Source organism: Dicentrarchus labrax, unplaced genomic scaffold, assembly GCF_905237075.1.
Source record: "Dicentrarchus labrax unplaced genomic scaffold, dlabrax2021, whole genome shotgun sequence".
In the NCBI taxonomy this organism is placed as follows: domain Eukaryota; kingdom Metazoa; phylum Chordata; class Actinopteri; family Moronidae; genus Dicentrarchus; species Dicentrarchus labrax.
The window spans coordinates 2193253-2211067 of NW_026136705.1; the positions used below are offsets into that span (position 1 = coordinate 2193253).

Genomic DNA, 17815 nt, shown 5'->3' on the forward strand with positions numbered 1-17815 from the left:
TCTGTCGATCCCCGTGTATCATGGGCGAACAACAAATGAATGTAGTCAAACTCTTACCCAAGCCAGTCGGTAGAAGACCGAAAACAGATTTTCCATCGAACAAAGCCTTTAGTGTCGTTCTTTGCTCTTCTTTCACTGAAGAAATATTCTCCAGATCTGATGTAACTCAATTTAGCAGCATCTATGCTAACCACTTTAGTACCCGCGATTGGTCAGTCACTTCTCCGACACGTCGCCACACACACCTAGCGTTAAACTATCCCGTCATGCCATAACTGCCAATAGCTCCGCAACGGACGCTGATCTGATGCCACCTTTTGACGAAGTGAGGATGGGCACTTTCCATATACTCATTTGTATCTAAACTGGTCCTCACAAAGACAGCGGTATAAGGCCAGCTACACATATTAATACTTCACTGTTTAAAAAACAGAGCATACATTTCTGTCTGGACTTCTTCCTGATCACAGTTTTTCTTCTGTTTTACAGGGCAAACCAGGCAAAGATGGCGACCCTGGTTCTCTGGGTTTCCCCGTGAGTTCTTCCAACGAACTAGACACTTCATAACATTTAATGTTTCCCTGGAAAATTGTTTAGTCCTTTTTTTTTTTTTTTCAAATCTCTGATTCACGTGTCTTTTTCCTTGTTCAGGGAATCAAAGGAGAATCAGGCCTTCCAGGTCCTCCCGGCAGGGATGGAGAGAGAGTAGGTTTTCTCCAGCTTTTTTTAATCAATTTTAAAACTATATTCAATAAGTCATATGGTGATTTAATGAATTGTTATCATAGCTTTCCCCTATTCCTCTCTTTTTAGGGAATTAAAGGTGACATTGGATATCCAGGCCCACCGGGAGTGGTGTGTATATTACATTTTTTTCATTTGACAAAATAATCGAACTTATCCATTATGATCCACTTATAGTTTTTTGTGGAGCAGCATCTCACTGCCAGTAGATAGTTTGCTACATTGTCTTGGAGATATTTTTCCCATTACAATTCTGTTTTGCAAATTTGTATTCATGCTTGGGAAACCGTATTAAGGATGTTCTAAAAGAACTGTCCAAGTGCTATTGAGCAAGGCAACACAGTTACAATAGAAGACTCTAGCTGTACTGGCAGCTTCAGTCCTATGAATGTTTGTAGCCATAAAGTAAAAGTTTAAAAAGTTACAAAAAAGTACATGTGATGCACTACATTCTACTGACCACTGGGTGGAGACATTGCTCTCCATCTAACTTTTCTTGTCCTTCATATTATTTATTTATTTGACCGCCTACTAGCATTTCCTTTGGTGTCTAATAATGAACAAAATTGCACATTGGAAAAGACGTGCTCAGATCACTACATTCTTCTGACCACGACATTTTCATCTCTCATCTTGATTTAATTTCTTCCCTATATATATTAAAGTCATTAACATGTATTAATAATCATTATTGTTACTTTATTAAATGTATTAATGAAAACATCAAATCAATTTGTGCCAGTTGAGTTTATCCTTTTATTCTGAAATACATCTATTTCTGATTGTCCCTCCAGGTGTTAGGTAGACAGACAGGAAGTCAGGTTGGCCCTAAAGGTGAGCCCGGGTACCCCGGATCACCTGGACTTAAAGGAGACAGAGGACCAGCAGGTAAATACAAACAGACATATTATTTGCAATCAGGTTGTTTAATGCTAAATAGATAGATAGATAAATACTTTATTTATCCTGAGGGAAATTCAATGCCAAAGAACCACATTGCTAAGTGGCCAATGAGCAACCTTTGTCTAAATATATTGTGACTATAACATCGGAATTCCTTCGTGGCCATGCTTTTTTATTTTTTTCTTGAAAGGGTAGCAGATGGACTAGTTATCTTGATCAGATTAGCATAGCTGTAAGCTAGTGTGGTTATTTTGAACTTGGAGTGTGGGCACTACCGGCTGAGGTTTAATTAAGTCAATAAGATGTCTGGTCTGCTTTCTCCTCTTAATTTTATATACAAATTCTTGTCTTCTTCAGGTTTAACAGGACCTCCAGGAGCACCAGGACTTCCAGCTACTGGTGGTGGTGGTCAGCCTGGAGCTCCAGGCTTCCCAGGAGATAGAGGTCAAAAGGGAGACTCTGGCACTCCAGGGCTTTCTTTGCCAGGTCCCCCAGGACGTTCAGGGTCTCCTGGTGCCCAGGGTCCACCTGGGCTCCCTGGACCCCCAGGATTTTCCTCAGCAGGGCAAAACTGCATCGCCGGAGAGCCCGGACGTCCCGGCGTGCAGGGAGAGAGGGGTTACCCAGGAGAGACAGGCCAGAAAGGTGGGGGATGCTAGTACAAGAAGACTAGCCATTATTTGTATATTTGATGGCTAAATGTTCAGTATAACAGCTTGAATATATAAAATATAAAATACAACAGTAACATGTTCTGTAAGGTTTAAGATGAAATGTCATAACAAAAAAGTGGATTAAAATTAAGATAGTGAGTACTACCACACAGAAAACACTGACCCAGTGGTCTCTTGCTGTTTCAGGTGACAAGGGCGATACTTGTGTGAACTGCTTTGGCGGTAGCAATCCCATCCCAGGACCACCAGGACCTGCAGGACAACCCGGATTCCCTGGTAAGAACACATCCAAATTAGACATTAACACCTTTTAACTGGGGCTTGTGCAGGTTTAAGATGAAGGTTTAACAAGTGAGCAGGTGTTAATTGTTATGTTTATATATGTATATTTGATATATATGATTATAGTGATAATATTGTGTATTTTGGCCAAAATAATCATGATAATGATTACATTTTTATATCAACCCATGTATACTCTGGGTGCTCACATCATTGTAGTTATTGTTCTCACGGCCCTTTACTCATGCGGAGTTCATTATTTTTCTGTAACAACCTCTTGTTCTTGTAGTTATTTTTGTCTTTAATGTAAAGCGATTCGGCGGTGTGGTCATTTAATATATAAATTAGACAGAACTTTGGAAGAAAGCAGGTAGTTGAAAGTTTATACTTGGCTGTCAAACTGTCATTCACTCTGAGCAATTTAAATCTATAGTGGATTATTGTGTCACTGTTACTGTATTTGTAACTCCTTTCTTCTCCTCCATCAGGATCTCCTGGCAGCGAAGGTATCAAAGGAGACAGAGGATTTCCAGGAACACCTGGTGGCATTGGACTCCCTGTGAGTACTTTTTACTTTCCCATAAACAACACATATCATCTTTTAACAGATAAACCTGACATACAAATTGTAAACTGGGGGTTTTGGACTTTGGATGATGTCCTGGATGATATCTCAATCATTTTGTTTTTGTATCTCTCTAAGGACTAAAATACTTGCTGATATCAACTGGTATTTTACATGACTGACCAGGAGTCAGAGTTTGATTGAGCTCATTGAACTTAATCTTCTAATCTTTGTTTCCTTTCCAGGGTCCCAGTGGTCCCCAAGGTGTTCCAGGATACCCCGGAGAGAAGGGAGACCGAGGCGATGCCATTACAGTCGACGGTGTTAGGGGCGAGAAGGGCGACACCGGCTTCCCCGGATCACCTGGTCTGCCCGGCCTGGACGGTCGACCCGGTCGCGATGGACAGCCTGGATCTCCTGGACCCAAAGGAGCTTCTGTAGGTGGCTTTCTCTCAGTCTGTCCATCTATTAGATTGATCGGCCCATCCATGATTCATAACTAATATGTGTTCGACAGGGCTCTCTGCAAGTGAAAGGCGAACGAGGGGTCCCCGGTGAGCCAGGTTCCCCAGGTATTCCAGGAGACAGGGGTCCCCCAGGACCCCCTGGCTTTGGACCTCAGGGGCCTAAAGGAGATAAAGGTGTCCAAGGCGTTTCAGGAAGACCTGGAGGTCCCGGCGGACCTGGTAAGAAAATTAAAAGAATAAGATACCCATTGCTAATATATGATAAAAACAATAATAATAATAAAATTTATGAGACATGATGGAAATAAGTAAATAGTAATAAGTAAAAACTAGAATGAACAAAGTACTGGCACACCGTCTTTTATCTGCTCACTGACGCCATCCATCTCTCTCCATGCAGGAACTAAAGGTGAACCAGGCCTGTCAGTAGCCGAGAAAGGCTTACCAGGACCCAGAGGACAGGATGGCTCACCAGGACTTCCCGGCTCTCCAGGTACACAAGTGTTATTTTACAGAAAAGGACTTTTTTATCACGCAGTGCTCACTCAATCTGAATTTGGTGTGATTGTATTTTTGTTTTATAATTTTCTGTTGTCAGGTAACCCAGGACAGCCTGGACAGAATGGTTTCCCTGGTTTACCAGGATCGAAGGGTGAACCTGGACTCCCTGGCATTGGACTCCCAGGACCCCCAGGAGCTAAAGGTAAAGACAAACTAACATATCTACCTTCTCCCATCATCCTCTTCTTCCTACCTTGACCTTCACATCCTCTTTTTAGTACGTCTTATGCCTTCCCCTCATGCTTACCTACCTTGTATCACATTTTTACCTCCCTCCTCCACCCTCACCCTCTGTTCTTTCTCCCCTGCAGGATTCCCAGGTATCCCCGGCCAGCCAGGAGCTCCTGCAGGACCAGGCAGACCAGGAGTAGATGGACTCCCTGGCCAGCCTGGATTTCCTGGACCCAAGGTAGGTTGATAGATTGATAGATTGACAAAGTACTTTATTAAAGGTTTGGGTTAAGGTTGTAAAACCTTTCATATTATTAAATCTTGCATTAGAAACTGAACTAAATGTATGACGATACTCTTAACTCTAAATATATACAATTAAGGTACAACCAGACTCATTTTTTTTCATGAAAAGAAAAGATCTTTTGTATCCGTCTACAGTGTAGACATATCACAACATCCAGGTAAAGATTAGTGTACACTAATATTTATCTGGATGTTGTGATATTTTTGATTACCATGGAGATGCTAACCAGTCTACAGTAAACAAGGTCCTCTTCTGATGAGCACAGCATAGACAATCTTCCAGTAAAATAATGAATGAGCTGCCCCACTAATTACAAATACAAGATGTGGTTAGACTGCAGAGTGGATGCATTGGAAATGTTAGATTTGCATTTAATTCATGTTTTCCTGTTCTAGAATATCTATCACATAGTACCTTATATACTATAGCCTGCCTGAATGACTGAAACATATTGTTCCATTTGTGTGTGTGTGTGACAGGGTGAGCCTGGTTTTGGCCTTCCTGGTCCCCCCGGTTTACCAGGAGTACCCGGAGGTAAAGGGTTCCCAGGACCAAAGGGAGATCCTGGTTTCCCTGGCGGTCCTGGTTCACCTGGACGATCTGGATTCGATGGCACACCAGGACCAAAAGGTATTCTGCAGTTCTATCACTGATTTTTTCTGCGATGGATATTTGTGTGAGTGTGATAGAGTACTAATGTGAACCAAACTGACAGTGACTTTCTCATCTCTCTCTGTCCAGGTGACCCCGGTTTATCTGGTATACCTGGAGCTCGTGGCCCACCTGGATCCCCCAGCCTCGGCTCACTGGGGGCACCTGGCTCACCTGGACCGCCTGGCCCAATGGGTCCACCAGGTGAGAAAAATAAGGCTGTATTTCCTGCATTCTCAAAATTAAGATACGACTGTTGCAAGCCCGACTATCAGTCATCATTATCGCTGTGTTGAATGAAACACATCTACAGTACAGCGATTACCACGTACATCAGGTTTAGAAGGAGCTTGTTTTCAGTAGCAAGATTTGTTCTTCATTTTGTACTGTATTTGTGCATGTTTTTACATGCGCACTATTTTGAAATACTTGTTACTTTTTTAGTCACCCAGGACTGTGCATGACCACTCCGTGTCTATGTTTTGAGCTTGTAAAGGTGTCTGGATGTCTTTTGGGTACAGGGGTTCAAACTATATACTGTGCACTTTCCATGGAGCACCCGAGAGCACCCGAGCACCCGACTGAGGGTTTGTCTGGTTGATTGAAATGCAGAGTCACCCTTTTGGTGGGTGATCAAGGTGTATGTACAGATTGAATGAGTTTGAATATGTATCACGGTTACCACACTACTGGATGGCAACCATACCTTGATCTGGGGAACTAAAAGTGGAGAACTTCTCCTCACATCTACATCTTGTCTTCGCTTTCATCTGAGTGCAGCTTCTTTCCTCTTTTGTTTTTAAGACACCACCGAAAATGTCACAGCTCTCTCGCCCCTTTCTTGGCTGTATCACTTTGTTTGTACAGCTTCTGTATCACAGAGCAACACAGGTCAGGCTTCACCATTTTAACATCACTGAAGGCTCTTACTTTGCGAGCACACCAGTCGTAATCTCAAAGAGTTTTCGGTTCACCAGTAATTGCGTCAGCCTCTTCTCTCTTCGTGGCACCTCACCCCTTTAATCCCACGCCGCTCTTCCTTCGAATGTACGCAAAAACCACAAACTAACCCACATCCAATAAGATCTTCTAATACTCTGAGCATCCGTCGGTTGCTGCTGGACACGTGTAGTGCATATTCAGAGTGTTGGAAAAACCGGCTTCATATAGATGTTTTAATGCATTTAATGCATTATAATCTGTTCTCCTCATCTCATCTTCGGCTTAATCCAACGCTCCACCCTCTGCACTTTGAAACACGCCACTCCCTTACCTGTGACGTTCTGATGCCAAGGCGAGAAAGGTATTGTAACCCAATACTGGTGCTGGTTGATGGCCATTTAATGGTCAGGCATGTCACTTGCGACCATGTATGATTATGTTATTTTTTTCAAATACACAGTAAAAGTGTCATTTGAGATATTAAGACTCCATGTGTTTTGTGTGAATGGATTTTATTTTGTGTTCGCGTGCATCTAATTTTAGTGTTAGCTCATCACAAGGGGAATAAATTCCAGACAGCATTCAGTAAAAAAAAATCTGTATCTAAACAATGAAACCTTGATATCATCGTTACAGGATTCCCTGGATCAAACGGAGAGAAGGGAGACCCCGGCCCTCCAGGTCTAGACATCCCAGGTCTGCCCGGAGACAGAGGAAGTCCTGGTTTCCCAGGTTCCCCAGGATCAGTCGGTACACCAGGACCTCCTGGAGGACCTGGACGGGATGGCCTGCCTGGACTTCCAGGTAAAATATAACGCTAACGTCACTAATCTAATCTGCACCTGCGTCTAACTGCAGCAGATGGTTTGTAACACAGACCTATATAGGAAGTCATCAATGGAAACTGTTTGCAAAAGTGCAAGACCTTTCAGAAATTACTTGGCAGGGGATATGAACCATCTGACTATCACTGTCTTTCACGTGTGAACTTGAACTTCTCAGATGAACGAACCATATGACGTAGTCTAACTCTTAACTCTTAACTGCTTGCAAGGTTCTCAGTAATCTATTGTCATGACTTGGTATAGTAAATGTAAATACACTACAGACTGGCTAATGATGTAACTGGCTCAGTGAGTTCTGCCTCCTCTGTAAACCAGACAATGTTTGTTTTATTCAAAACCGTTAAGCATAAAAGTGTCTCTTAAAAGCTCTTAAAAGTTGGATAAAGGGAGGTTTGGTACTGGTGTTCTTCCTATACTGCCCGCTTTGCATGAGTGCAGCTTTAGCCACATACTGTATGGGAGCTGTAGTTGTTAAATACTAGTAAAATATAACAAATGAGGAGGTCTTCAAATGTTACTATTCAGTGCAGCAGTAACATTAGGTACACATTTAGTGTAAAATACAAACAGAAATAGTTTCTGCTCTAACTTTTCTCTGCTCCTCATGTCTGACTGGCTGCAGGTCAGAAAGGAGACATGGGTTCCATGGGATCTCCAGGACCCTCTGGAGGACCAGGAGGCCCAGGAGGGCCTGGTGCTACCGGACTTAAAGGTATTCACATAAACACACACACTCCATACCTCATGCATAACTCTTGCATACAGATATCACATACAGTACATCCTAAGTTATGTTCAGCATTAATAGTGTGTCTGTAAACACTGGTAAAAGGTATAATTCATGATATTTTAATATATGTAATTGTCTGTTTTGTTACTTCTGTTGTTGATATAACAACATTTAGTGACAGAAAGTGCAGTGCAGAGACAAAACAACAATGAGCAATGACGCCTAAGAAACAAAGGACATTGCTGATGGCCGTGCTAAATATCTCTGATTCCCATGTTCTCCTGTCCAGGTGAACCTGGATTCCCAGGCAGAGACGGTTCACCAGGCGGTCCCGGTGCTAAAGGAGAGAGAGGCGAGACCGGTCTCCAAGGACCTCCAGGAAACAGCCAGCCACCATCAGTCTTAAAGGGAGCCAAAGGAGATCCTGGACTACCAGGTATAGCTGAAATACTCCTCTCAACAATGATTGTCATTTTGTCTTCAGTCTTAAGATCCTATATTTCTCAGAAAATATGAGAGTATATGAAAGATTAATGACAAAATATAACACATCATATCTTTGATTTTTGTGTGTATTCTACAGGTGCACCAGGTGGTCCAGGTCAGAAAGGCGTCCCTGGTCTCGCTGGTGATCCTGGGCTTCCAGGATCAGATGGACGCCCTGGACTCCCCGGACCACCAGGTATGGGTTTACCTCCAAAAACATACACAAAAGCATACTGTACATAAATATACGCTTTATATTTCTGACATGTTTCAATTGTGCTGCAGGTCCTAAGGGTGATTCTGGCATCCCAGGAGGCCCTGGTGTTCCTGGAGGTCCAGGACCAAAAGGCAGCATGGGAGAAATGGGATTCCCAGGTGGGTTCGACTGTCACATCTATCAAGTCTTTGTTTTCCAGTTCTTGGTGACTTATTGAAAGCTTTTCCCAAATTTCTTCCAAAATCAGGATTAAATATTGAAATACTTACTTGCTTTTCATTCCACTTTTTTTCTCCTTCATCTTGTAGCCATAGTTACCAATTACCTTTAATGAAAACAACACCTCATAATTACTAATGGACCGAACATGATAACATTGGTCTGGATGTTGGCTATTACGTGTGCCTTTTAGTCGACATAAGCGACTAAAACAACGCCTGATTTCTTTGATGATGTGATAGGACCATCAGGACAGAAGGGTACACCAGGTCAGTCAGGTAGGCCTGGAACCCCAGGACAGCCAGGTGGACCTGGTTTCCCTGGATCCAAAGGTGAACCAGGCTCTGCTGGAGTTGGACCACCCGGACAATCCGGATCCAAGGTACAGGACACAACCACTGAAATTTCCTACTTCAAAGGGCAAATTTAGGTTCACATCTAACCTTATTTATGTCTCTCATAGGGTGAACCAGGGCAGCCAGGATTCCCAGGAAGTCCCGGACTGAAAGGAACTCCAGGATCATCCGGTCTCCCAGGTTTACCTGGAGGGCCCGGTGCCAAAGGCGACCCCGGACTGCCAGGATTTCAAGGTAAATCTGCTGTTCGACTATAGCAGGTTCAGGAAAGACCCTCAGCGGTAATAAAAGCAGGTGACATAGGTGAAGTACAAATATGATGTTATCTACATATACTATTAAACCATTGACATTACCAAACATTACAAACAACAGACATTACCTAGCTAACTTGAATTAAAAGATGTGACTGTCTATATATATAGATCCATTTGATCTAAAGCACATAGTTTTCAATGGAAATGAACTGTACTGAGAGCTTAGTGTGGCCTCCGCAGTCAGAGCACCGAACATCAGACGCTGATTCTTTACAGATTTTTAATTATCGCTGAACTTCCAGTTTTTTTATATATATTAAAGAGGCTGCTAGTTAAAACAAAGCAACCGTCACTGACACGTTGTCCATCTCTGCTGTTAGGTTCTCCTGGTGTGCCCGGTCCTAAGGGTCTTGATGGTGGCCCTGGTGCCCCAGGTCTAACTGGAGCTCCCGGTAGACCAGGAGAGTCTGGCCGGCCAGGTGGACCAGGGTTGCCAGGAGAGAAGGGTCAGGCAGGTCGGGACGGGATCCCAGGACCAGCTGGAGTCAAAGGAGAGCCAGGTAAGTCCCGTCTCAACAGAAATGACTTTACTGTATATCCAAAGTTGCCAACATGTGTTTGGTTGATGTTTGCTTGACATAGTTTTGTTTACATTTCAATCAATTCACTTCTGATTAATTTCTTCTCCAGGTCTTCCTGGTTACGGTGGTCCCGGTCCATCTGGGCTTCCAGGGTTGCCAGGTGAGTGACCACCCACATTTTGTTTGTTGTTGTTATTTTCTCCACACTAATATACATATATAATATACTAATCTCTACTTTATCTCTCCCTCTGCGGTAAGGTTCAAAGGGAGACCCAGGTCTTCCCGGCCAACCTGGCAGTCCCGGTTTCCCTGGCTCTAAAGGAGATGCTGGTTTCCCCGGCTCTCCTGGTCCCTCAGGCAACACTGGCCCTCCTGGGTCCCCAGGACTGGGTCTGCAAGGCCCCAAAGGACTCCAAGGACCCCCTGGACCACCAGGAAGATCAGGTAAAGCACTTGGATTTAATATTTGCCACCACATGTCCTGCCAGAAATTGCTGCCTGGTTTTCTGATAGACTCCTTCAGACCTAGATTGAATGATGGTTTGTTTTACTCCCCTACAGTACCAGATGGGTGGGGTTTATTGTGTAGGGCATCTAATATTATAGGTTAGGGATTAAGTTGATGATCCCAATGCAATAACCCCCATTCAACTGATCTCCAAGTAGGATAAAGAAAATACAACCAGCTCTTCCTCACTGAAAATATGAACCACCTTTGTCAAGTCCAATACCTGGACTAGTCGAGACAGAGTCAAGTCTGAGTCCAAATGAGAGAGACAGAGACTAAATGCTTACACTGATTGCAAGTGACATTGATTGCCAACCTGGTAACCATGGTTGCTAGGCATTGACACTGTCAGTGCCTGTTCTAGATAAATTTTGAATTAAAGTAATAGGTTAAGTTACTTTGGAAAAGGAAAACTAGAATATTTGAAAGGTCCAAACTGAAGGAACGGCACAGATGAATTTTGGATATTGTGAATCGAGGTCATTGATTTCACCTAACCAGCGAAAACCAGACAGCAAAGGGCAGAACCTGAACTTTAAAATGTGAATGCTTCCATCTCCATGTCAACTGATTTGCATGGGACGTTGTCGTACCAATCGCCACCAATGGCGTAAGAGCCAATTCACTGTTTGAGCACCACCTGTCCAGTCATTGTCAACATCACTGAGCAGGGATGATAAGAGTTTGCCGTGCACACTCCTCCACTTCACCCCCCCCATCCCTTTTCTCCAGGAAATGTTGGGGTCACCTGGGTTTGACCACCAAAAAGAGCATGTGTTTTCCTGCCACTTTGTTGTGTTTCATCATCCAGTTTTTCTTCTTTTTTATATCCACCAATCCATCCCCCCTCATGTCTCCTCACCCCCTTACCCTCTTCTCCTGATCCCATAATGGGGGAAGTTGTAATCATCCATCTCTCCACAGCTCTGAAGTATGTGTGTATGTATGCTTGCTTTTCCCTCTGGCCATTGTGATAATGCGTGTCCATGTGTTTGTGGTTGTGTTAAATCCTGTTGAAGAAATATTGGTGTAAAACAGCAGAGCCTTGGACAAACTAAAAAAAACTCTCAACTGCAGCTTAAAAGAGTTCAAGATGTTTTGGTTTATTGAATTTAATGGGATTCAGTTACAGTTTTGTTAGTTACAATTAAAAATCACCTGAAAACCTGGCTTCAAATCCTCAGTATTATTTATCAAGAGTTTAAAACTCTATTCTGGGGTCTAGTTGAGAGTGTTGAGGGGTTTGTCATCATTCGGCTCTGCTGTTCTGAGTGTGTTTCTTCCCACCAATCAATCATCTGCATGGGCACTGTTCGTCCCAACACACACTTGAACATACATATTGAGAGCAAACCTAACACATTGCTGGAAAGAGTGGACAACCCTGACACATGCCGCAGGAAAATGCACAGGGTATGATATAAGCAACCAGTGCAGTTTAGTATCATTGCTGTACTGTGAAAACCACACCTCATCAAGTAACCCTATCCTTAAGGTTAACCTTAACCTTATAAGTCTTTATCCTTCAGTTTATCTCGAATATTTAAAAATCCCCAAATTTGGAAATGCATACAGTAAGTTTGGGTAATTTTTTATGTCCAGTGTGTCATTAAATTGACTCCACATTCACATGGTTGTATAAGGATAGATTGTTATGCTAAAATCATTAGATTTCTGTTATGACACAGCTGTTGGAGCCTTTAAAGAGCCTAAAAAAAACATTTAAATAAATTAGGCTGATGTGCAGGATTTAGAGATAACTTGAACACACTAGAAGCCTCAGTAAAGTCTAGTGTCATATTCAATCATAATATTGTGTCCTTTTTAAACGTAAATGTCAGCACTGACCACACACCAGCACTGTGTTAGGCTTTTAATGGTTTTTATGGTGTTGAGGTGACAAAATGAAGCTATGACATTTTACCCCCTGTTTCCTGTGGCTTGGCCCCACCCATTGTGGTGTGGCCCCGCCTCTACATGTGATGACACGTGCATCCGACTGCCGCAGGTCCCTCAGGTCAGATCAACGGCGTCCAGACTTTGCACGTTCCTTACAGTACCACCAACTGAGTTTGACACCACTTTCTGATCTAGCGGGAACAAATTTCACCTGAACACTGTTGGGAAATCACTGCATTTTTCTCATTTCTGACTCTTTAATTCTTCCTAATCATTGTCTTCTTTCACTTTCTATGCACACTGATGGTAGAATAATACACCTTTTAACAAGTAAGCACCTTTTTTAAAAGAAAAAAAATTTTCATAATTAAAAAAGAAATAACTCACCGTAGTTTTCTGGCACAATTAGCATGTTATCTGGATAATGTGTCAAATACAAATCTAACATGCAGAATGTGTTATGCATAGAAAATCATACAGTTTGTGCACAAAAACACACCGTATAACTAACTCGCCTGAAACATTAAATCATTGTTTTAATTATGACAGTGTATACTATAGTTACAGTTCTTTTGAATTTTACTGAAATTTGTTTGTATAGAAGCATCAAAATATTTTGAAGACTATTATAATTTTAACATAATGTAGCATAAAGGTTTTGTTATAGCGACCAACAGTATCTCCCAAATCCTTACATTTCCTCCCAACACGCTCTCCTGAGCCCCCTGATGGTCACACAGTATAAAAACAAGACAGCGAGTCTACAGCCATGCTTGCTGTTTTTATGAGACTGTATTTAGGAACAGCAGGGATTTGAATTGCTATCATGCTAAATGCTACATGTGTAATATGTACCATGTTAGTTAACTTGTTAGCATGCTAATATTTGCTTTAAAATGACAATTTTGCAATCACGCGGTAGACATTGGTAGTAGTTAGCCTACCAAGATGCCCCAGCGAGACACATTATATTTCAAAAAATCGTCAGCAGTGGGATTGGAGCAGTTTTTCAGATTTGGGAGTGCGTTTGGGTCATCTATGAGGTAAAACAAACAAACAGTAGTGTGCAGTGGAGCTTCTGAAGTCATTTGTGCAGCAGCCTTTTTGGTTAACACCTCCTGGCTACATAAAGACAAAATATTTCCGGTTTGTCTGACTGTGTTTCTGTACTGATGCTTGCTTCTGTCTAAACCTCCTTTTCTTTTTGCCCTGTGCCGTCAACCCGGCTCCGCTTTCCCTGGGAATTCTGGGAACCCTAGGTCCTCCAGGTTAGACTCCAGTGGTTTGATGGTTTTGATACATGCTCTTAAATGGGGTTTGTGGGGAAGGGCGATGTTTGAAGCGGGTTTTAATGTATCTTGTGCTCATTTTAACCTCTCTTTACCCCATAGGACATGATGGACACTGCTCATTATCACCTCTAACACATACAGAAAGCATATACCCCAGTTGTATTACTTTTGTACAAATGAAGAGTTTCATTCTGATGTTATCTCAGAATTTTGAAGGAACAAAATTGTGTTGTGGTTTTCATTTTCTTGCCTTTTTCCCCTTCTCTTTTCTATTTCGGACAAGTTCCTCCGATGTAAAGCTGCTCTGAAGGAAACAAATTATCTCATGGCTGGATTTAAAGCTGTGTGCAGAGCTAGTGTGCAAAGATAGTTTGCAAATTTGTAAAATTGAATACCAAAGAATGAACTCTGGTCAACTGCAGCTTTGCCTCTGAGAAATTGTATGTAAAAGACATAAATGAAGGGCTCAAAATGGCTAGTAGCATCAGAATAAATATGAAGGCATTTATCAGCCAGATATGTAAAATGTGGGAATGAAACTCATCAGTTTTGTGTTGCAAAGGGTTCCATGAATGAATGGAATTATTCTGCTATGTAGCGTAAAACAACGTAGATATTCCTTTTTGTGTTCATTATTTTAGTAGTAATTTTAATAGTAAGTGCAGGTGATTTGTACAGGCTGGACAAATATATAATATGCAGATGACTTGCTGCTGTATTTGTCTGCTGCTGAGTCTGGGTCAGTTTAGTTTCCATTTATACTGTTAAAAATGTAACCAGTTAAAGGTTATTAAGCTAAATTTAGAAAAGCCAAGAATGTCAACCACTAGATGGCAACAAAAGGTCTTGTGAACTTTTTTTTTATAGTAAACAAATTCTTAAATAATATTCCACTTTTTCATTGATAAATAGAAACCAAACGGATCACAACCCTGGTGGGAATATAATGAAAAGAAACTTGTCCAACCATATTTGGTGTACATGTTTTTTCTCTCATCATTCTGTACCTGATCTTTGACTTTTGATGTTTGTGTATGAAGGTGGACCTGGCCCACAGGGTCCCCGTGGGCCTGCAGGAAGCGGCGGCTTTAAGGGAGAGAAGGGTATTCCTGGCTCCCCAGGCCAACCAGGCTTCCCCGGACAGAAGGGAGATCCTGGAACTTCCGGCTTCCCGGTAATTTTGCTACATTTGATAAATTTGGTCTCTTAAACTTGAAGAATCTAAGAAAACCTAAGCTAAAGAATCTCTACCTTAAACTTTTGTTGGGATAATGATTAAATGTGAGCGTCAACTGAGATGTAACTGTCTGGACCTCTTTCCTACCAGGGTCCCTCTGGTCTTCCCGGTGGTCCTGGTTCGAAGGGAGATATCGGCCTGCCTGGTGTTCCCGGATTCCCTGGTCAGTCCACAATACAGCATTTTTATTATTTTGCTATCCACAAATGCGTTTTGATCTTATGCATTGATCATAAGCAAAGTCCAAAGGTTTGTTTCATTTGTGTTTTTGCCAGGACCAAAGGGAGACTCAGGAATCCCCGGTGGCAGTGGCCTTCCTGGAGATCCTGGAAATGTTGGATCCCCTGGTGGGTTCATAAACACATTTAACTTTTTAGTCACAGTGTATAGTGAACTGAGCTACATTCAGTCATGAGACACGGGACCATCATATGCTGCAGCATAAATCTGCAGTCAGTATTTCCAGGTGTATTTCTAGTGTCTTAAAAGATAGAATTTCCTCTTGTTGGCACAAATATTCTGTTTAATTCAACACAAAAGATTGAGGTTTGCCTTTGAATTCAGTTTAAATTATTTCAAACTGATTATTTTCCTTTGTAACATTTCACCTCTAGGTCTTCCTGGTGACCCCGGTGTACCTCCGGCTCCCATTGTGGTGAAGGGAGAGCGAGGACCCCCTGGTCCTCAGGGCCTGCCTGGCGGTCGGGGATCCCCTGGTCTTCCTGGGCGTGACGGAGCTCCAGGTGAGTAAATGTGGAGTAAATGTTTTATACGTAAAGTATGGCCAGCATCAGATAACAAGAGAGGACTTTTCTCTCTCCCTGCTTTCAGGCCAACCTGGTAACCCTGGAGATGCTGGTCCAGAGGGTCCTCCTGGCTTCAGCGGTCCACCTGGCAGGAAAGGAGACAGTGGACCAGCCGGTCAGCCTGGTGAGTGAAACAGGAATCAGACATCGTAACTCACATGGCTCAGCCCTGCATCCGCACCGGTTTTCACCATCAAGCCAAAAAATAAACATAAGCGATGCTTTTTATGTGACATAAGGCTGATTTTGGTGATCACCTAATGTTTGAGCTTATCCTCTTGCCTTAAGTTGGCCTAATAGTATTTACATAATACAACATACTGTGTGTGTAACTGAGTAAAAAAGCAACAAAGATATGAGGCAAACAACATATATATAGTTGAAATCTATGGTATAATGTTTCACTTTTCACTACAGAGAAAAGGAAATATGCATTGTTTTGCACAGTTTATACCCTGCCTCAGATATAAAAAAGGATTCTTTTGTCTGCGAAATAAAGAAATCTTTTTCATAAATTGTGAGGAAATCATAACGTGAATGCAGTCGTGTGAATTATATCAAATCGTGAATCGAGTCTATCGATACATCCTTACTTTCCCCCGATTCTAGGTCAGCGTGGCTTCACTGGTCCCCCTGGTTCAGACGGTCCACAGGGTCCTCCTGGTCTTCCAGGATCAGTGGCTGCAGCCCATGGCTTCCTCATCACCAGACACAGCCAGGCTCAGGATGTGCCCTTCTGTCCCGAAGGAACCAACCTCATCTACGACGGCTACTCCCTGCTGTATGTGCAGGGTAACGAGAGGGCGCACGGACAGGATCTCGGTACGAAGGATTTTGGTTTCACTATTTCTATGTGATAGTTGCATTAAACCTTAAAGATTTATGTTACAACCTTATTCAATCAAAATCACCTCATATCTTTGCCCTTCTTCTTCCCTTGGGTTCCAGGCTCGGCCGGCAGCTGTCTGCGCAGGTTCAGCACTATGCCCTTCATGTTCTGCAACATCAACAACGTCTGCAACTTCGCCTCCCGCAACGACTACTCCTACTGGCTGTCCACGCCTGAGCCCATGTCCATGACCATGGCCCCCATCACTGGAGAGGGCATCAAGCCTTACATCAGCAGGTAGGGACGGAGAGAGAGAACTACGAGAAAGAGAAATGTGGGAAGATGCGAGGTGTTTCATTTTACATTTCTGTGTGTGTCTAGGTGTGCAGTGTGTGAAGCTCCAGCCATGGTGATTGCAGTCCACAGTCAAACAATCCAGATTCCCACTTGCCCTGCAAGGTGGGAAGCTCTGTGGATAGGATACTCCTTCATGATGGTAGGACATTACACCTATACACACCAACATGTTTGTACCATCGACATATCAAAGATGGATGTCAGGTCTTCTCTTCTTCCCACTTTATAAAAATGAAGCCAAAATATCCCGGATATGGCCACTTTAAGGCTTCAAATAACTAATTAAAACCAAACTTATCAGAAAAATTAACACTTGAACGTACGTCAGTGTGATAAGAACTACCTGAAATTAAGATGTATTTGAATTTTTTAGTCTGGCCAATCTGCTAAAATGGAGGCAGCGGGTTTTATGACCTATACTGCAGCTGTCATGTCGTCCATCTTTATATATGTTGATAGTTTGTACCTCTGTTTACAAAATGTATTCTCTAACCCCTCAACTTGACAGTAGCCATCACAACTTCATCCTTTTTTTGCAAAACCTTGTAACATTGCACATTTACAGTTATCCATTCTAGTTATGTATCTACGCCCCTATTGTATATAATGTTTATATTTTTTAGATTTTAGATTTTTATTATATTTTTTCATTATATATTCTATATTTTTTATCCTTTTTTCTGGTCTTTGCACTACATTCCCCCTGTGCTGCTGTGCCAAAATTTTAATTTCTCCTACAAAAACAATAAAGGAAAATCTTCTTATCATCTTATCTAACCTTAACCAAATACTGGTTTAGCCATAAACCAACTTTCCCATTTCAAAAATGTCCTCTCTTTCAAGGTCTAAAACTCAAAGAGAGTCAAATCTTAGGAAAAGAGAATCTTGTTTATACCATGACACTCAAACTTTGAAGGTGAATGTAG

At 42.3% G+C, this 17815-nt stretch overlaps 2 protein-coding genes across 2 annotated transcripts in view; one reads left to right on the forward strand and one right to left on the reverse strand.

Annotated features, from left to right (window-relative positions):
* col4a5 (collagen, type IV, alpha 5 (Alport syndrome)) overlaps positions 1–17815 on the forward strand; it is a 51181-nt gene that overhangs the window by 30617 nt on the left and 2749 nt on the right. The window contains exons 16-47 of the mRNA XM_051400419.1: positions 490–534; positions 652–705; positions 814–855; positions 1539–1632; positions 2005–2292; positions 2508–2597; positions 3092–3162; positions 3414–3605; positions 3686–3854; positions 4036–4128; positions 4234–4338; positions 4508–4605; positions 5154–5304; positions 5416–5529; positions 6904–7071; positions 7735–7824; positions 8132–8278; positions 8426–8524; positions 8614–8703; positions 9007–9146; positions 9228–9354; positions 9758–9937; positions 10068–10118; positions 10220–10405; positions 14701–14834; positions 14988–15060; positions 15173–15244; positions 15512–15640; positions 15729–15827; positions 16313–16525; positions 16652–16829; positions 16914–17028. Coding sequence (XP_051256379.1) covers positions 490–534; positions 652–705; positions 814–855; positions 1539–1632; positions 2005–2292; positions 2508–2597; positions 3092–3162; positions 3414–3605; positions 3686–3854; positions 4036–4128; positions 4234–4338; positions 4508–4605; positions 5154–5304; positions 5416–5529; positions 6904–7071; positions 7735–7824; positions 8132–8278; positions 8426–8524; positions 8614–8703; positions 9007–9146; positions 9228–9354; positions 9758–9937; positions 10068–10118; positions 10220–10405; positions 14701–14834; positions 14988–15060; positions 15173–15244; positions 15512–15640; positions 15729–15827; positions 16313–16525; positions 16652–16829; positions 16914–17028 — 3897 coding nt within the window. The remainder of the gene's footprint in view (positions 1–489; positions 535–651; positions 706–813; positions 856–1538; positions 1633–2004; positions 2293–2507; positions 2598–3091; positions 3163–3413; positions 3606–3685; positions 3855–4035; positions 4129–4233; positions 4339–4507; positions 4606–5153; positions 5305–5415; positions 5530–6903; positions 7072–7734; positions 7825–8131; positions 8279–8425; positions 8525–8613; positions 8704–9006; positions 9147–9227; positions 9355–9757; positions 9938–10067; positions 10119–10219; positions 10406–14700; positions 14835–14987; positions 15061–15172; positions 15245–15511; positions 15641–15728; positions 15828–16312; positions 16526–16651; positions 16830–16913; positions 17029–17815) is intronic.
* Positions 16725–17815, reverse strand: part of LOC127363688 (uncharacterized) — a 45939-nt gene continuing 44848 nt past the window's right edge. Inside the window, exon 3 of the transcript XR_007884921.1 lies at positions 16725–16849. The gene's annotated coding sequence lies outside the window, so the exon portion shown is untranslated. The remainder of the gene's footprint in view (positions 16850–17815) is intronic.